This window comes from Candoia aspera, chromosome 4, assembly GCF_035149785.1.
Source record: "Candoia aspera isolate rCanAsp1 chromosome 4, rCanAsp1.hap2, whole genome shotgun sequence".
In the NCBI taxonomy this organism is placed as follows: Eukaryota; Metazoa; Chordata; class Lepidosauria; order Squamata; family Boidae; genus Candoia; species Candoia aspera.
In genome coordinates, this window is record NC_086156.1 from 4,079,850 (window position 1) to 4,099,454 (window position 19,605).

Sequence of the window (19,605 nt, forward strand, 5' to 3'; positions counted from 1 at the left end):
GTGGCAAACATACCAAATACTCCTTCCTCCTCCTCTTTTCCTCACAACAACAACCCTGTGAGGTGGGTTGGGCTGAGAGGGACTGGCCCAAGGTCACCCAGCCAGCTTTCATGCCTGAGGCGGAACTAGAACTCTCATACCACACCTGATTGGCTCTCGGGCTGAGAGGGAGGGACTGGCCCAAGGTCACCCAGCCAGCTTTCATGCCTAAGGTGGGACTAGAACTCTCCTACCACACCTGATTGGCTCTCGGGCTGAGAGGGAGGGACTGGCCCAAGGTCACCCAGCCGGCTTTCATGCCTAAGGCGGAACTAGAACTCTCCTACCACACCTGATTGGCTCTCGGGCTGAGAGGGAGGGACTGGCCCAAGGTCACCCAGCCAGCTTTCATGCCTAAGGTGGGACTAGAACTCGCAGCCTCCTGGTTTCTAGCCCGGTGCCTTAACCCCTAGACCAAACTATTCCTTTTCCCTGACTCTTGGATGGGGGCTTCTATGATCACAGTCTGGAAAGGTCCACCTTCTCTAGTTACCATCTTCCAGACCACAGAGCCACACATTTTGTCTTTGAGTGGAAGGTTGGATTTCATTTGATTTCCTCTGTTTCATTAAAATTGCATACAGGCCGTTGGACACCCTTCAATCACGCACTTAATCATTTACCTCCCTTTTGTCACATCAACATGACTGGAGGTTCCTAGAGGTTGTTCCCAAAACTTGCTTACAAATCTTTTCAGAGTTAATTCTTTCCCCCATGGAAAATATTTTATCCAATCGATTACTGGCTTGCTATCATGAGAACGTGATCTGGGACCGCTGTGCCTGTAAGTCTGCCTCTGCTGGCGTGGTCAAGGCTCAAAACAGGACAGGCTGGTTCCTTTGTGCCTGTCTATCATTAGACAAGAGTTCGTACCAACAAGACTCCAGATTTGCAATTTGTTACCTTGTGCAAAGTGAAAACAAACATCTCACTGGAACAGGGAAAGCTTCTTTTCAGCTGATGCCAACCCACAGCCTTGAATGTTTATTCTGCGCACAAGCTTGTCCTAGCTCTAAAGCCTCCTTTGATCCCCAAACAAGTTTTATTTGTATTTGTATTTTATTTATTTATTCAATTTCTATAGCCACCCCTCTCAACAAGTGACTCTGTTTGGTGACTCAGAAGAGGCTCAAGGGGGAAGCAAGTGAAAGGGACCTATCTAAATGTCCTCTGAGCATGGAGTTCAGGTCTGGACTCCCATCATCTGGTGCCATAGTCCTGGAAGTCAGAATTCACCAGATTTCACTAGGTTGGCACTACAGTAGAGACACTCTCTTAGGCCCGGCTGGCCAAAGACATTTTGCTGGCGTGCCGGGTATGTTGGGGACCCCATTCCTCAACTGCACAGAAGACGTTAAGAAACTGAATTGTTGATTGTTCAGTAATGTCCCTGTATCTCCATTTTACTGTAGAGCAGCCAGTGAGCATAAAGGAAGAATAAGAAGACAATTGTATGATGTCATGAGTCCCAGAATCTGCAAGATTCTGTTAATATAACCTTAAAGATAGAGCTAGTATTCCTTGTTGTGCTTATTGTCTGGACTACCTCAAAGGACTCACATCAATCTTGCAAGACTGAAAGTATTTCTCCCTTCCTCTCCTTTTACTCTCTGGAAAACTAGGGAGGGTCCCTTCTGAGATGCTTCCCACATCTCCTCTCCTTCTGTGGGCTGAGATACCTTTTACACACTGGTGGTCCAGTCTGCAGATCTTCTTCCTGTCTCCCAAGGCCATTCCCACATACTGTACCATTACAAGAGGAGAGGAAGGGGCTTTATAAGTTCACTTATATTTCTCAATAAGTCAATAAACTACCATTAAAAACAGCCATTCAGTCTCCGGTGATTTCCTTTCCAAGGAGATTAAATATCAGTTAGTTCTGTCCCCTTGGAATTTCTACTTCTTGGACTAGGAAGCTGAACCTGACAATGACAACAGGAGCATCAATCACCTAATTCTCCAGGCTGGGGATGGGCAACCTGGGGCCACATACCTGAATGTGCCACAAACACTCTTCTTTACAATCCCAGGAACTTTCCCTGACCATGTGATGATTGGGTGATGGAACTGCCACTCAGAGCATGGTGATCCAGTAATATTTGGGTGGGAGGGGGGGAGAAGGATTTGCAAAATGGGGGTGGAAGGATGGGCTGGGTCCTTGCCTAGAAAAACCTCCATCTGTCAACGAAACAGGTTGAGAAATATATATTTAGTGCCAGGAAAAACAAGAATGGGAGCCTAGTGATATGTGGTAATATTAAGGGAACCTGATGACAACCCATTTTAAGTTATTTAATAGAAGTTAATTTGATTCCTGATTTAAATAACAACAACACAACTGTGCTGTTTTGGGACTTCCTCACATTCTACCAAGTCACGTTTCCTCTGACAGATATAAAGAAAACAGTGAAGAACCATTGACAAATCAGGAAGGATTTGATGATGGCAGCAAAACCGAGCGATTGTTTAGATATTCCCCGAGTTAATACAATTTCACAGCAATTTTGAACAGCAAAAAGATTAAAAACGGATACTTTAAAAAAAAAGGGGGGGGGGGTTGACCAACCACAGTTGTCAAGATATCACCGTGTGAGTCTCCTGCCACTTGGAAATGAGAAGCTCACATATTACTCACCGAACAAGTTAAAATAACCGTGAAAATAGGCTGATACAGTTTATAAAATAAAGAAAACTGAAATTCTCGCACACAAAGCAACTCAGAAAATCCTGGCATTTTCCATTTTATGCCGCCTCCACCCACCCATAATGGCTCCTGGCCATCCACAAAATGTTAAGTGTTGTTCTTTGACAACAAAACGGGTGAACACCAGAGGATTCATTTGGGGGTGGAAGTAAAAAAAAAATCAGGATGGTAGCCAGGACTACACAATCTTTTTTTCCATGCATTGCATGAGCTGCGCATGTACAAAGAGGTGAGGCTTTGATCACATGGTCACAGCTGTCATCTTTATCTATTTATTTATTTTACTCCCCCCGCAGATATTTCTGCTGCCCACCCTTGAACCACAGAGGCACAACACAGAGACTGTAGATCATGTGTGTCCTCCAGAACTATCAATTTTTTCAGCTTCTTTTTTGAAGGTGAGCGGACTAGCACAAATCACAGAGATTTAAGGAATCCATTTCACCTTGAAAATGCCTTACCGTGTCCACCAAGATTGTTCTGATTTGTCTCATGTTTTTGAAGGAACCCTTCCTAGCCTTGAAAACTTAGCCCGCAAATGGGCCGTAAAATTTGGCTCATCCGCTCTGATGAGGTCACATGAAGTCACCAGCCGTACCTTAATTGTCCAAAACATAATTTCAAAGTTATGGGTGGGCTCAGCCTCAAGAAAGTTGCACATCTTTTCTGTAGGTAGTGTTTCAGATTGACCAACATTTGAACTTCCAAATTAATATCTGAAGATCAGACCAACTTGTGGAAACCAATAACTATGGCTCTCAGAAGATGATGTTCATTCAGAAATAAATTCCATGTCCTTGTTCTCACAAAAACGCAATTCCATAGTAACAAATGTAACATAGCTCTGTAGCACAAAAACCACAATGCTGGTTTCTACCATCAGACTGAGATACCAGTGGAAGCATCACAAAACAGAAGGAGCTTGAAAGGTTCTTCAACGTCTTACCTAGAGTCAGATTATCCGTGTTGGAGTATCTTGAACACTTCTCCCGCTCCAATTCAATGTCCGCCATGATGGAGCAATCCAGTGCTGTTCCTAATACCTACCAGGGACAAAGTGAGAAGCTGTTTTTATTTCCTCTAGGCAAACTCTTCTTTATAAAATACCATCCTTCGGTTTAAAAATTGTCAAATCAGAGCAAAACAGGGTAAACATGAAATTTGATATTTGGGGGAAAAAAACCTGCAGTAACAAGCAATCAAAATGCCACCACCCAGTAGAATCAATAGAACATCAACAATGAACAATTTCAGAACATTCCTTGAAAAGGGCATAAAAAAAACTCAGCTGGTTTTTTTAACGCTTCCCTGGACTTGTCCATCTCTGGTTCAACTCCAAGTGTCAAATGCAATTTCCTCCATCTTATCTTGTTTCTTAACTATAAAGCTTTCCCACCTTGGGGAAGGGAATATTTAGATGCAACTGTATCTTGTTCCTCTAGCAAATGCCCAGGATTCAGCTTTCTTTGGGCCCTAGTCCTATCCAACGTCAGGATGGGATCCCACCACATTGACAGAGGTAGTATGGATCTCGAAAAGAAGCAAAAAAAGGGAGTTTTGTGTCTTGTCTAGGCAAATGACACACTATACACAACTTGGTAGGTAGAAATCCATAAATCCTTCAGGGCCTGAAAAGGCCCAACACGGAATGGCCATTTTGAGTGTTCTGAGTTTGGAATGAAACTGTTTGCTGAGAGATGTCAGAGTAGCAGAAAGGGAAGGCAACGGGGCTTCATGGAAGTGCGCAAAACATTTCAGCCTTGACATTTTTTGTCCTTTAAAACAGTTGTTTCATGTTTGAAACACGCTCTTTTGACCCCTCTGGAAATATCTCAAGCTTAAAGCAGACGTTTTTGGCTTGAAATGGGACTTTTTCAAACATTCTCATAGCAGTGGAAACAATCAGTTTTGAACTCAAAACGAAATGCTTCAAACTCAAGCCATTTCAGATTCGGAGACTTAAGATACCCAAGTCCAGCTGTGAGCTTCAGTGAAACACACACACAGAGATATGAATTATACAGGGGGAGATTCAGGGCAGACCGGAAAAAAAGTCGTCTTCACACAGTGAAGCAGCCAGTGGCTAAACCGTAGAATGTGCTACCAGAGGATTGATGACGGCCATTAACTTGGATGCGAGCGTTCACAGAGGCACAAGCTCTCAATGCCTTGGGACCTGCAAGTGCTAAACCATAAGATGACAATGTGTGAACCTGGCCACTGCAACTTAAAAGCATGGTTTGTAGCTTAGCATGATCTGTAACGACCATGGTGGTCTTAGTTCTAGGATCAGAAGCAGCTTCTGAGAATACCAGTTGTTGGAAAACATGAGAATAAGCTGATCAGCCCAAGGAGAACTAAATGGTTGGATTCACACACCACCCTAGGCCAGGAGTTCTCAAACTGTGAGCCGGGACCCCAGAGGGAGGGTGTGTGTGTGTGTGTGAGAAAGAGAGAGAGAAAGACCACTTTTTAAAAAGCTTGATCTACCTTGCAAAAGTAAGTAGGAACACCGTTCAAATTCACTCTTCGTTTGCCAATGCAAGCTTGCAGTGGAGAGTTGCCATGCCCCTAATTTTCAGACCTCCCATGTTCTTATCAAAAGTAAGCAACATATTGGTTTCCTCCTTAACTTTATCCCCAGTGAAATCATTAGATTTATTCATGGGAGAGTCACAAACAATTCATTTATCATTTTAGGGCAGAGCTTCTCAACCTTGGCAACTTTAAGATAGGTGGACTTCGACTCTCAGAATTCCCCAGCCAGCCATGGTTGAGAAATGCTGTTCTTCAAGTTTTAATAGAGTTGCTTTTTAACTCTATTTAAAAAAACAAGCATTATTCTTTCACTGTCTGCGGCCTAACCTTGTGTCCATGTTTCCATGTATCAAAGCCTTTGATTGAATGTAACGTTCCAACTTCCAAAGATGCTATGTTTAATCTTTCTCCATAGCAAATTACATGCCCCGTTTACACATGTAATCATTGAGATGAATGGGCCAATTCAAATCATATGCATTTGTACAAGGAAAATTTTAGTAGTCCTCCACTTACGACCGTCCATTTAGCGACTGTTCAAAGTTACAATGGTGGTGGAAAAAGCGACTTATGACCCGTCCTCACACTTATGACTGCCGCAGTGTTCCCACAGTCACATGATCACAATTTGGGCGTTTGGCAACTGTTTAGCATTTATGACCATCGCAGCATCCCATGGTCAAATGATCTCCATTTGTGACCTTCCCAGCCGGCTTCTAACAAGCAGAATCAATGGGGAACTGTGTGATTCATTTAATGACCACGTGGTTCGATTAATGCCTGCATGATTCAACAAACATGGTATTCACTTAATAACCACCACAAAAAATAAAATAAAATAAAATCACCATAAAATCAGATTCAGTCATGTGATGCCTTGTTTAATGATCACACCACTTAACGACAAATTTTTCAGTCCCTAATGTGGTCATAAGTCAAGGACTACCTGTAACTCCATTTGGGTATTATCTATTTGCCGACAAAACCATATCCTCTGAAGATACGTACACTTCCAGCATCACCACTCCTCCATAAACCATTAGGTCAATAAGTACTTGGGATGGCTGAGCTTGTACTAATGATAAATGCAAAAATCGAAGTTTTCATGGTAGATTTACAGCTTGGTGGGCCACGCATCAACCACCAAATCTTTCCCAGGGCAGGGCAAAAGAATCTCAAAGAGCTGCTTCTTCTGAATGAAATTATGGGGCTCCAGAAGTCACTGGGCAAACTGTGGCTCTGCAGATGCTGTTGGACTGGAGCCAACCACACAGGATGCTGGGATTTGTAGTTCAGCGCCATTGGGGTTGAGAGGCTCCACCAGATTCTCTCCCTTTTTGTAAAATAGAGCTGAAAGGGGCCATTTGGATGATCAATATCCATCTCCTGTAAAGGAAAAGGGTCCTCTGCAGCAGAGAACAATCTCCTGTTACTGGCAGAAATAGCTGGTGGGGATTAAGTAATCCATATGCGTCCTGCAGAATCAGACCAGAAAGTCCACGGGAATGAGCGGCAGAGTGGGCTCTCCTGGGTGACGCCTTGGCCTCCAACGTTCTGCTTTTAGGAAAGGGGTCAAGACCTTCTTCTGTAGCCAGTCGCTGGGTTGTTTTAATCTGAGCTGATTTATAATGATTTTAATTTGTGTTCAGCGCCAGGAGGTCTTGAATGCCTTGTGGGCAGGAAGGTGGGATGAAGATGTCAGCACTCATATTATCCAACCCCTGTCTTCTGCAATGTCCACCCCTAGACGCCTGGGAATCTTGCAAAGGGAATGTTTGAAATTTGAGTGGGGTCAGGCAAGGAAGTCCCTCTGGCCAACCACTGTTGATTCAAAGCAGCAGAAACTGCTCGGGTGACAGGATAGAGATTTTCCCCAGGAGGATTTGAGCCTGGGATGTCCTGCATGAAAAATAGTCTCTGAGGACAGTAGACTTTTCGTGGACATCTGGCATTTGGAGATGTACTGAATCTACATCAGAGCCAACTAAAGGCAAAGTTGCTTGGGACTTCAGTCCTGTTTAAGCAAGTACACTTGAACCTTCCTTCCTTCCTTCCTTCCTTCCTTCCTTCCTTCCTTCCTTCCTTCCTTCCTTCCTTCCTCCTCTCCTCTCCTCTCCCACCCATCTCCTCCCTCCCTCCCTTCCTTCCTCACGTTTCTTCTCCCACCCATCTCTTTCCTCCCTCCTATGCAGAATTCCTTGGACCTCTATAGCAAACTGTGAAAAACAGGAGTCCCAGCTGGGATGATCCACCCTTCACTGCTTCTTTAGAATCAATATTGGACAAGTAATTAATAAAAGAATCACAAGACTTGCAACTCCTGTTTTACTTCTTGACGGCCTTTCTAAACTACCCAGTAATTGGTCACCTGGGGCGGGTACAAGCCACGCAGAAGGTATTTAAAAGGTCAAACACCATGAAAGCCAACGTTTCAAGCAGCAGAATAAGGACGGAAAATCACATTTCAAAAGAGCCCTCCGATATAACAGCCATAAATACAGCATTAGAACCACAGTAACAAGGACAGACATCCCCAAATGCAAAAATGTGATTCCCTCCTGCCTCCCCCAAATATCTGGGACAATGAAGATCTATGCCTGGCAGCTTCGGGGAGGCAATCTACAAATAGCGTGCTAATGCAAAAATATATTTTCCTTGGTGCACGCACAGACACACACACGCCCTGCCTGATGGGACTCTTGGAGAAGGTGCAAAATAGGATGCACAAATATTTCAAAGCTGAAAAGACTGGAGCTTGGGAAGTGCGTTTCAACCCCAGCTTGGAAGCATATTGTCCCAGCCCAATGTTTGGCGCTCTTCTCCATTACTGTTTAATAATTCCATTAAAAAAAAAAAAACATCCATTTTTCATCTGAATTTTCCCTAACTGACAAAACTTTTAAACACGACTCCTCCTAATAAACACAGCAATTTGCCCAAAGTCTAATGATGAAGTCCAACTTCTCTGTTCTTCTCAGTTATGTAAATTTCCAATCGGCAGACTATCGGAGCACGGTCTTCAGAAACCAGAAGCTTTTGAGAAGTTTTTCCTATAAATCAGTGTCTTTGGGGAACAGAGTTTTGATCTGAGAGAAATTGGAGACCCCCCCCCACACAAAATGGAACGAAGGTGGCTACCATCTTGACTCTTTTGACCCCACCCTGCAGACCCCCTGAGACTGATCTGTTTTGTTTTTAGATCTCTAGATGTGCTAGAATGCAAATCCTTGTCTCAAATTAAGCCTTCAAAGCTCTCATTTGTCCTTCAACAAATGGGTGGATCCAAAAATAAAAAAAATGTTTGCATAGAAATTTGCGGCTGATTTCTTTCACAACTCAAGTTCTGTAAACAGGCTTAAGTTGGCATTGTTAAATCTCTGTACGGTTCTTAAGAGGTCCCCGAAGTGCTTAAAAAAGGCTTTCATAATACTTTATCCTACTCTTAGGCACAAACGGGGGTGGGACCACTTCAGCATTCTTTTTTCCAGCGAGGGAATAATGTAAATTTCTCAGAGGTGGGAGGCCACTGTTGGCTGTAGCAAGAATACCATTTCTGTTTTTTAAAAGATTCAAATGGAAGTATTTTCAATGAAAGCCTCCTTGTTTGGTCTCCCTTTTCTTCCTGCATGCTGAGTCAAGCAGAGGGGTCTGCAGAGGGGGTCAAAAAAGTCAAGATGGCAGTAGCCACCTTGCAGTCAAAGCCTAACCTTTTTTTTTTCCAGGAACCACAAAAGAAATGGCCCTTGGACCATCAACCACCATCTTGACTTTTCTGACCCTCCCACGGGTGCCCCTGAAGTCAAATTTGAAGGTTTTGAGTATCTACCTACCTACCTACCTACCTACCTACCTACCAAGAACAGCATTGTTTTTTCTTGGAAAAAAACTGAAAAAGGGCTTCTGCTTCCCCCAGTCAATGGTGTGAGGTGATAACCATAAAAAGGCAAGCAAGTGGAAAAGGGGGTGAAAAATAAGGAAATTCTGCAAAGCAGCCTTTGCCACAAATGGGAGGGGGGAAAGTTTGTTCTGGGATATTTCCATTCAGCAGAACCTCTGCATTGAGTTTCACCAGGATTAGGGTAGAATTTGGCTCCATCTTCCTTTTTTTCGAGTCCCTGTTTATTTCCTAGAAGAAGAACTGAACTGTGCTGTGATCAGAGATTACAAATTGAAGCTTAAACTGGTGCTTTCTGCTAGTGGACCCGCTGAGGCTCAAGACTTATCTCACAGCATGGATGGAATGCAAAATCCAAACCTGTATCAAATGCAAGTTGATTTAGTACAGGTAGTCCTCGACTTACGACCAATTGTTTGATGATGGTCTGAAGTTACGACGGCCTCAGAATGGGTGCTTTACAGCCTGTAAAGCACTTCTGAGCATCGCAAAATGTCTCACCAGCCCCGCGGTCACATGACCACATTTCAGGCACTTGGCAACCGGCTTGCATTTATGACTGGTTGCAGCGTCCTGTGGGTGCATGATCACATTTTGAGACATTTTTTTGCCATATTCTGGCAAAAAACGCCCATTGGGGAAGCTGGATTTGATCAGAGGATGCTCGTAAATATTTCCAGTGTTATGATGTGTCGTGGAATCTCTGCACCCCTCCATAGAAATTAAGTCCATTTGGCAGTATGTATAATGGGATGTGGGAATGACCTTGGGAGACAGGGGGAAGAGCCACAGACTAGGCAATGGGCAGATGAGAGGGAGCTGAGCCCGCAGAAGGAATGGGGATGTGGCAAACATCTCAGAAGGGACCCTCCCTAGTTTCTTGGACTGGAAAGGCAAGGGGGGAGAGCTGTACTTTCAGACTTGCAAGGTTCTGTTAATCTAATCTGACAATAAAGTAGAATTAGCCCATCTGGTCATGCTTCCTCTCTGGACTACCTCAGAAGGCTGACAACAATCTTGCTTGTCTAAAGTACATTTCTCCCCTGTCGCCTTTACAGTCCAAGAAACCAGGGAGGGTCCCTTCTGAGACACTTTCCACACTTCCATTCCTTCTGTGGGTTCAGCTGCCTCTTATCTGCCCATTGCCTAGTCTACGGCTCTTCCCCCTGTCTCCCAAGGTCATTCCCACAGACCATTAAGGTATGACCAAGCCCCAATCCAGAATTATATAGTTCCAAGTTACTTTTTGTTTTCTCATCTCAAATCTGAAATTCATCCATTTCCACCCCCAGTCCCCTTCTCAAGGTTTCCCTCATTTTTGCCCAGTTCTTGAAACCTTTGATTCCACAGTGCCATTGTGAGAGGTGTGACTTGAATCTTGCCCCAGCCATGAACTTACTAAACAGCCCACTCTTTCTCAGCCAAACTTGGGCCCAAGCTTATGGAACGCCTTGCCACTTGATTCCCACGCCCTCCCTCTGTTGCAAACCTTTAAGCCTAGCACCATCTTAATAATATTTTCAGCTTCAGGCAACAGCATATTCATTCTCCCAGGCCTTTTACTAAAGCGTTAATGCTGCGGTGCTATTTTTAACTTTTACTGCGACTTTTGCTCATTATGGAACGCCTTTATTCATTTGGCATTTTTGATTGCATTTTGGAGGGTCAGTTTTTTATCAAAGGGATTTTCACTGTTTTAATTGAGGCAGGATGAATGAGAAATGGTGTACAGAGATTGTAAGTCACATAATAAATGAAAATAAATTGAAACTGCCTTTGAAAAAAATGTTCATATGCCCAAAAACCAGAACAGAGAAGCTACTGCTACAAAATGGGACAGGAAAAAAAGCCGGAGAAGTCTGATAGCCCCTTTTTCAATTCACACATTTTATTAAAAGGCAGGAGCTTTCAAGAGCTGTAGTTCATCAATTGCATGGGATGGCTTTTTTTTTTTTTAATTTTTATCCCACCTTTATTATTTTTATAAATAACTCAAGATGGCAAACATACCTAATACTCCTTCTTCCTCCTATGTTCCCCACAACAACAACCCTGTGAGGTGGGTTGGGCTGAGAGAGAGGGACTGGCCCAAGGTCACCCAGCTGACTTTCATGCCTGAGGCAGGACTAGAACTCTCCTGCCACGCCTGATTGGCTCTTGGGCTGAGAGGGAGGGACTGGCCCAAAGTCACCCAGCCGGCTTTCATGCCTCAGGCGGGACTAGAACTCTCCTGCCACACCTGATTGGCTCTTGGGCTGAGAGGGAGGGACTGGCCCAAAGTCACCCAGCCGGCCTAAGGCAGGACTAGAACTCACAAACTCCTGGTTTCTAGCCCAACACCTTAACCTTAACCACTAGACCAAACTGGCTCTCAAGCTTGACTGATGCAGGATTTAAACTGGGGTGAGGTGTGGGGGGGAAGAAGGGTTAGGAGTGATGTTGTGTTGTTTGCATTGGGTTAGAAAAATGATGTCCTTATCTGTACCAGTTCCTTTGTAAGTTTTCTTGATTCCCACTCCATCCGGCTGAGCTTGGTGCTTTGCACTGTAGACGTCCTGGGAGGAGAACCATCCTCCCACTTTAAACCCTGCATCAGTCAAGCCACTCTGTGCATCTGGTGAAGGGGGCTGTAGAGAGCAAAGATGGCCTTGATGGAGATCTGCAGGAACCGTTCCCGTGGCAAAATGGGATGAAATGCTTAAGTCCGGGGCAACGAGATAACATTTGGAGGTGAATCACGCAGACGCCTCCCTCATTCACTGAAGTATAAGAAGTAGGAGAGGGTCCAGCACCATCAGACTTGCAAGATTCTGTTATTCCAGCCAATCTCCATAAAAGTAGTTTTAGCCATCCTGTGGAGCTGATTTCGTGGTCTGGTCTACCTGGTGGGGCTGGCAGGAGCTGCATCTCTCAAAAGCGGATGCCTTTTAATAAAAACTGTTAGCTCCCAAAGGCTACCGGACTCCTGATTTTTGGCTACCATAGACTAACACAGTTTCCCTCCTGCAATGTCTAGAATGGGATGAGTTAGTGCTAGCGGAAAAAGTGTAGTGAGGTGGGGCCTACCACTAGGGACCCTCAACCCTGCTCTATTCCTTTCATGGGGAAGAGAGCTTGAAGTGAATTAGACTGAGCAAGACAGTGAGAAAAAACCTGGCAACTGTGAAGATCTCAGGAAGCTCTCTGTAGACTTTAGCTGTGAGCTTTGACTATGGGCTGCACATGGAGAACACACGTACACGCAAAAACACTGCTGAACACAGTCTAAGGGACAGAAACAGAGGTAGACTCTGAACCCCTGAAACTGCTTCCTATTTAGAACGGCGAGATAACACAACACACCAACCCACGGCTTTTCTGCAGGATTAAATATAGATGTTCACCTGCACTGATTTTCTTTTTGTAAAAGCTTTTTGAAAAGAAGATGAAAATTAAAACAAACTCATGCAAAGTAAAGAAGAAAAGAGAAAAAAGAAAGACAGCAGCGAGAAAGCAAAAACTGCAAGAAGAGAAAAAAAGTTAAAATAGAAAGGAGAGAAAAAAGATACAAAGAGGTGGCTTCCGAAATTCTTCACAGCAGTTATAAGTACAATGATATTTTAACCTCTAAAATTAAATCATAATTCTCTTCTTTCTATAATCTATCCTGTCTCATCTTCAAACCCCAAGTTCATTTTTTTTTATGCAAAAAAGCCCATAAGAGCTTTCTAGTCACCAATAGATGTAGAGAGTGTCTTTTCTCTAATCAAAGAAGATAATTGATCCGTCTCAGCATGATCTGTCAGTTTCACCAACCGTTCCTCCATGGTGGGTAGTGCACCTGCACTGATTTTGTGAGTGCAGAATAGGTACATTTCCTGTGGGTATAAACACCCACCTCCTGCCAACCTAGCAGTTCGAAAACATGCAAATGTGAGTAGATTAATAGGTACCGCTTCGGCGGGCAGGTAACGGCGTCCTGTTTAGTCATGCCGGCCACATGACCACGGAGGAAGTGTCTATGGACAAACGCCGGCTCTTCGGCTTTGAGACGGAGATGAGCACCGCCCCCTAGAGTCGGACACGACTGGACTTCATGTCAAGGGAAACCTTTACCTTTACCTTAAAAACACCCACAAAAATCTTCATCTTAGTCTGGGAGCAGATATATCACTTCTACCTTGCTCACTTCTAGTGTGAGTACTCCGTAGTAGCAACCCCACGAGAAACCTGTGCATATACAGCCCCTTCAGCTTCACAGACCCCCAGAAAATGCATCTCTACAGACTTTTTTAAAAGAGAGAACTTTGTGCAGTTTCTCCTGGGACTGTAGCAATTAAGACTTCACATGGAAGCCTATATTCAATCCGGCTGCGTTAAGAGACCGACATCCCACCTTTGCTCAGAATACACACTGGGACAAAGCCATCCCAGGAGGAATATTACTGTTTACAGATTCTCTGCTGAACATTTTCTGATCATGCATCGCTACTGTTTCTTTACTACAATGTTATGCTATTGTCACTTGACTATAGCCAGTTTCTTTCCCTGCAAGATTATACTCTGAATCGGCTTCTAAGCAGCTCGCGCAGACCCTGGCCCTTTCGTGCAGGAAGTCAGAGCTCCGGACAATCATGCCATCAAAATTGGGCACTACACTCCTTGACGTCAGCAACTGGTTTTCTTCCCAATCTTTGGTGGGAAAGAGAGAGAAACCATCAAAATACAGGCAGTCCTCGGTTAACGTCCATTTGTTCAGCAACCGTTTGAAGTTACAGCGGTGCTGAACGAATGGGAGTTATGTCCATTCCCACCCATCTGAAAACACAACCCTGGGCACGTGGGTGCCTAACGTGATTGAAGTCCTAACAATTTGGCCTTTAATTTGGCTTTTATATACTGGCTTGGTAGATCTCCAAATGCCAGATTTCTAGAAAGGGTTTCTGGCTTCAGATCTTAGAGCTGGGGGGAGGGGGGGCTCCTAATAATTTCACGCCGTCGGCCCCTTTGAGAGTCTGCTGAAGCCTACAGCCCCCTCTTGTATTTCAATGCCTAATATAAAATACAGAGATGCAGATTGTGTTAGAAAGGAAACCAGTTCTGCTCAAATACCATTATCAAACTACTAAAAAATAACAATACGTACTCTAGTAATCTACGTGCTTCTTTATTAGTCCATCAAAACAATTTATTGATGTTATCAAACCTTTTGGGAGTCTAGAAGCCATAAATTGCTTTGTTGCCTACTTTCATTACTGAAGAAAAAGCTCAATTTCAGTTAGAGGGCTGTGAAAATAAATTTGAACATTTTTTTCCCCATTTAAGTTCACGGACCCCCCTGAAACCAATCCACGGGCCCCCAGGAGTCCCTCCGTGGCCCCCGGTTAGGAACCCTGCCTTGGAGCCCGAGAGCCTGTTTTGGACGCAGACCATCCCGGGCTCAAGCCCCACCACCTCCAGCAAAAGCCGGGAGAAATGGCCGGTCGTGAAATGGGAGGCAGCCTCTGCTCCTCTGGGCCAACAGTTCTTCCTGGCCTGACCCCAATTAGGTCCATTTGCAGGTTTTCCAACAGTATTTGGGTGGCGGTTGTGGGAGAAAAGCCACTGGGGAGTAGCGCTTGCTGCTGCTGCTTCTTTCCCTCCTCCAGTTCTTCCCCTTCCCCTCTCCTCCTCCTCTTCTCCTTCTCCTTTTTCCTCTTCCTCTTCTTCTCTTCCTCCTTCCTCTCCTTCTCCTCTTCTTCCCCTCTCCTCCTTCTCCTTCTTCCTCTCCTTCTCTTCTTCTTCTTCTACTTCCCTTCTTCTCCTCCCCATTCTCTCCTTCCTCTCCTTCCCCTTCCCCTTCCTCTCCTCCTCCTCTCCTCCTTCTTTTTCCTCCTCTTCTTCCCTTTCCCCTCTTCTTCCCCCTCCCGCCCTCCCTCCCTTCTTCCTCTCCTCCTCCTCCTTCCTCTCCTTCTCTTCCTCTTCTTCCCCTTCCCCTCTTCTCCTTCTGATTCTCCTCTTCTTCTTCTTCCCCTCCTCTTCCCCCTCTCCCCCTTTTTCCTCTTCTACTTCTTCCCCTTCCCCTTTCCTCCCTCCTCTTCCCCTCCTCTTTTCCTTCCCCTCCTCTTCTCCTTCCCCTTCCTCCTCCTCCTCTTTTCTTTCTTTCTTCTCCTTCCCCTTCCCCTTCCCCCTTCCTGCTCGCTGGGCATTCAAGGCAGCTAACAGCAAGATGCAGCGAACTTCTACTCTTAAAACACCGTCACTCAAATGAAATTCATCATAAACCGGTTCAGACCAAAACGAGCCATCAACTGGTGAAAGAGGAACGCTGGAGGCCAAGGCATCTCCCAGGGGAGCCCATTCTGCTGCTCACTCCCCTGCGCCTTCTAAGCTGGCCCCGCAGGACGCCCGCTCGGCACTTAACCCCCACAAGCTTTTCTGCCATGGGACTCCAAATAGGAAATCACTCCCTGCTTCTTCCCTGCTCTACATGTCCTAAAGGGAACCACCACACTGGCCTGCGTTCACCAGATCCTTCCAAACCCAGGAAGATGCCCCTTCCTGGGAGCTTCCCTCCGCCATCCTCGTAAATCTCCAGCTGCCGAGAAGGCCCCGCGATGCACGCAACACCTCCCCAATTCCCCTTCTCTCTCATGCCTGATGCCAGTGCGGTTTGGCTCTTCATCCCCCACTTGCTGGTCACACTTGGGGGGAGATTTTATTTCCAAAGCTTGGATCAGAAACAGCTGTTGGAGAGAAGAACTGCCCGCCAACCTTTGACAGAGGCCGAAAAGCAGAGCCGCAGCGGAGAAGGGCCTCTGCGGAAAGCAAAAGCGGATGCTAAAAATAAAAGTTTGCTGAGAGAAATCCAGGAGGAGGAACAGGAAGAACAGCTCAGGTTTTGGCATCGGTGCGCAAAGGCCGTTGAGCAAGAGCAAAGACAACGGGGCATCCTGAGGTTGGGGCTTGCTGTTATGGCAACACCGTTTCTCAACCTCAGCAACTTTTAAGATGCGTGGACTTCAACTCCCAGTTGAAGTCCACCCATCTTAAAAGTTGCTGAGGTTGAGAAACCCTGCCAGGAGGAATCCAATTGGTAAAGTGCACAGGAAGCAAGACAGTCTTGTCAGAAAATGCTTCTCCTGTTGAATATCAGTCTGCTGAACTGCCCAGAGCTTCTCGCTGGAAAAGGAGACCAGCAGAACAAGCCACAGCTAAGGAAATTTTGCTCTAGGATTAACATTTCACTGTTGTTATAGCATGCAATCCCATTCTTTGCAGGGCTGTCTTTTCAAAACCCCCAAGCAGCTTCTTTAAGCCCCCCAAACTGCATCTTTTATTGTTATTGTTGTTGTTGCTGCTATTGTTATTTTAATTAAAAGTACCAAACCAGATCTCTGCAGAGACAACTCTCTCTATAAAAAGAACAAAACTGCTGGTGCTTTCGCTGTTACCCGCATCTTTACAAATCCCCTGACAGGCACACACAACTTCGGCTTTCCCAAATCTGGAGCTGTCCAATTATGCTGGACAAGAATTCCCAGAATCCCCTGGGATCCAGGGTGGCCATGTTGGCTGGGGATTCTTGGGAACTGAAGTCAGCTGCAGGGCCAAAAGGCAGAGAAGGCAGAGCTAGATTGCCTTTTCACAAGGCGGTGCTGCCTGTGAAGATTGGAACCGGTTGTTGTGGTGATTGTTTTGGAAGAATTCATTTCCTCTCTTTTTTTCTGCCAAATTGCATATCCTGACCCTCACTGGTGGTCCAACTCCTCTTTCCAACAGCCATTTCTTTTGTTTCAAAGGCTTCTCCAAACAAGGGGCAGAAAAGGGAGATGCGGGCTGGAAAGACAAAGGAAGGGGAGGCAGAGTGTAATGGCATGTGAGAATGACCCTGGGAGACAGAAGGGAGAGTCACAGACTGGGCAATGGGCAGATAAGAGGCAGCTGAGCCCACAGAAGGAACAGGGGTGTGGAAAGCATCTCAGAAGGGACTCTTCCCAGTTTCTGGGGCTGAAAAGGCGACAGGGGAGAAATGTCCTTTCAGACTTGGAAGATTCTGTTAATGGAACCTTCCAATAAAGTTAGAGCTGGTACTTCCTGGTGTGCTTCTTGGCTGGACTACCTCGAAGGGCTGACACAGAGTGACAGAGAAGAAGGGGGACCAGCCAGGTTGGGTTCCCGCAGCATCACTTCCTTCACTCCTACCCTAGATGGGTATAAATGGGGCTGTCCACAGGATGTGGCGAAAAAGGTCAAGATGGCGGTTGCAATGGTGCGATCGAAGCTCTGCCGTCTTGACTTTTTTTGACCACACCCTGCAGACAGCCCTGGGTACAAGGCCGGTAGCAGGTTCACTTTGTGGGATGATGGTCCTTAGGAGAACAAAAGTTTGCCCATTCTTGCTGTAAAGAAATTCAGCAGAGATTTGAGTTTTGAGATTTCTTATTTGAGGAAGGATGGATGACCTTCCTGCAGCCCAGGGACAATGCTTAACATCTGGGAGGAGGCCGTATGCTGTAGATTTAGGAAACCTCATCTCACACAGAGGATTCCTTCTGCTTCCTTTTAAAGCACATACAGGTAGTCCTCACTTAATGACCATTCATTTAGTAACGGTTCAGACTTACGATGGTGCTGAAAAAAACCAACTTACAACCGATGCTCACGCTTACGACTGTCACAACTTCCTCACGGTCACGTGACCACGATTTGGGCGCTTGATAACCAGTTCCCACTTATGACCATCACAGCACCCCGTGGTCACACGATCGCCATTTTTGACCTTCTTGGCCGACTTCTGGCAAGCAAAACCAATGGGGAACTGCGTGATTCACTTAGCCACATGGCTTGCTTAATGACCGTGGTCATTCGCTTAATGACCGCCACAAAAAGGTTGTAAAATCGGGTTGGATTCACTTAGTGACTGCTTCACTTAGCAACCAAAATTCCAGTCTCAATTGTGGTCGTTAAGCAAGGACTGCCTGTATTCCATTTTCCCTGTTCCTCACCTTGGTTCACAGGACAGTCTCCACGGCTGGAAATTAGCTACTCCTGGTCTAAATCCATCCACAAATTGCTACCAGGAGCAGAAGGGGACATTTGGCTTTCGAAGCGTTCCTTCTAGAAGCGGTGTTTCTCAGCCTTGGCAACTTTAAAATGTGTGGACTTCAGCTCCCAGAATTCCCCAGCCATCAACCCTCTCTTGGGGTAACAATGAGGACTAGACGCAAGAAAAGCCGGAAGGAATCACCAGCAGCTTCTGAGTGTTTGAAAGAAGGAAGGAATAAGTGTTGGAATTAGCGAGAGTCTGCTTTGCTCTTCTCAAGACATTTTGCCTGATTAAATAATTAGCTCAACAGAGCTTTCAGGAGAGAAAAAAAAGTGGGATGTGAACTTGGCAACAGAGCTCCAGGGAACAATTCAGTGCCAGCAACCAAACTCAGGAGTGCTGCCAATCAAAATAACAGCACAGCTCTGCCGGAGCATAAGCAGAGTGTTCCTGCTTTCCCTGGAACAGCCCCAGCCCTCCCTTCAATTTTAAAATGCCGACAAAAAATAGAATATTTAAAATGCCGGCAAAAAACAATAAAATAAAATAAAATGGCCCGATTGAGTGCCTCTGAGCATGCACAGAATTCCTTACTCTCTGGTGCAAGAGAGATGTAAAACACACCTTTGTATTTAACATGCCAGGCGGGTCTTTAAGAATAAAAATAGTGTCTTCCTGGGGGAAGTGATAATCCCAACTTGGTATTGACAAAGCTTTCACCCTTATTATTGATTCGGCTTAAAAACAAACATGCCTCCTTTTAAATAATCCTTGGCATTAAGCAGAATATTTCCACTGGCCTCCCTGGGGAATTTTCTCCTAATGCAGACTGGTTTCTCTCTGCCCTCAGAGTTAACGGAAAGTGGACTGCATCTATTCTGATAGATGCAGAAAAAGAAGCTGAACAGAATTTGGAACAAAGTTAGGAGGAGAGGGGAAAGTTACAACCCCTCTCCTCCTCTTGCATTTCTTCGCTGGCTTTATTTTTCATCTGAAAAGCATGTGGATAGCCTGTCACAGTGCCTGGAGCAGCATTTCTCAACATTAGCAACTTTAAGATAGGTGGACTTCAACTCCCAGAATTCCCCAGCCAGCACAGCTGGCTGGGGAATTCTGGGAGTTGAAGTCCACCTATGTCAGGGCCAGCCTCGCTTCGCAATAAGACACAGACTCACTTAATGGGTATTAAGGATTTCTGGTTTATTGGAATGATAGCTGACAGAACGAAAAACGGGAACGGGGTAGGTGGTGTGGGGGTGCCCCTTTTATACCCTCCTGTATTGCCCCGGGCTTCCCCACCCTGCTTTGACCCAATCCCTCTTGATGGGACCCTTGATGGCTGCCTGGGCGTTTTCCCGGTGTCCTCTTTTGTCTCCCAGTGACGGTTGTGTCCTCCGGGGCACCAGGTGCGTCTTATCTTCG

At 45.4% G+C, this 19,605-nt stretch overlaps 1 protein-coding gene and 1 long non-coding RNA gene across 2 annotated transcripts in view; one reads left to right on the top strand and one right to left on the bottom strand.

Annotated features, from left to right (window-relative positions):
* The window catches only part of VIPR1 (vasoactive intestinal peptide receptor 1), an 87,171-nt gene that overhangs the window by 61,860 nt on the left and 5,706 nt on the right, over positions 1-19,605 (bottom strand). Inside the window, exon 2 of the mRNA XM_063303319.1 lies at positions 3,690-3,786. Coding sequence (XP_063159389.1) covers positions 3,690-3,786 — 97 coding nt within the window. The remainder of the gene's footprint in view (positions 1-3,689; positions 3,787-19,605) is intronic.
* Positions 1-19,605, top strand: part of LOC134497606 (uncharacterized) — a 293,428-nt gene that overhangs the window by 13,109 nt on the left and 260,714 nt on the right. The window lies entirely within an intron of this gene.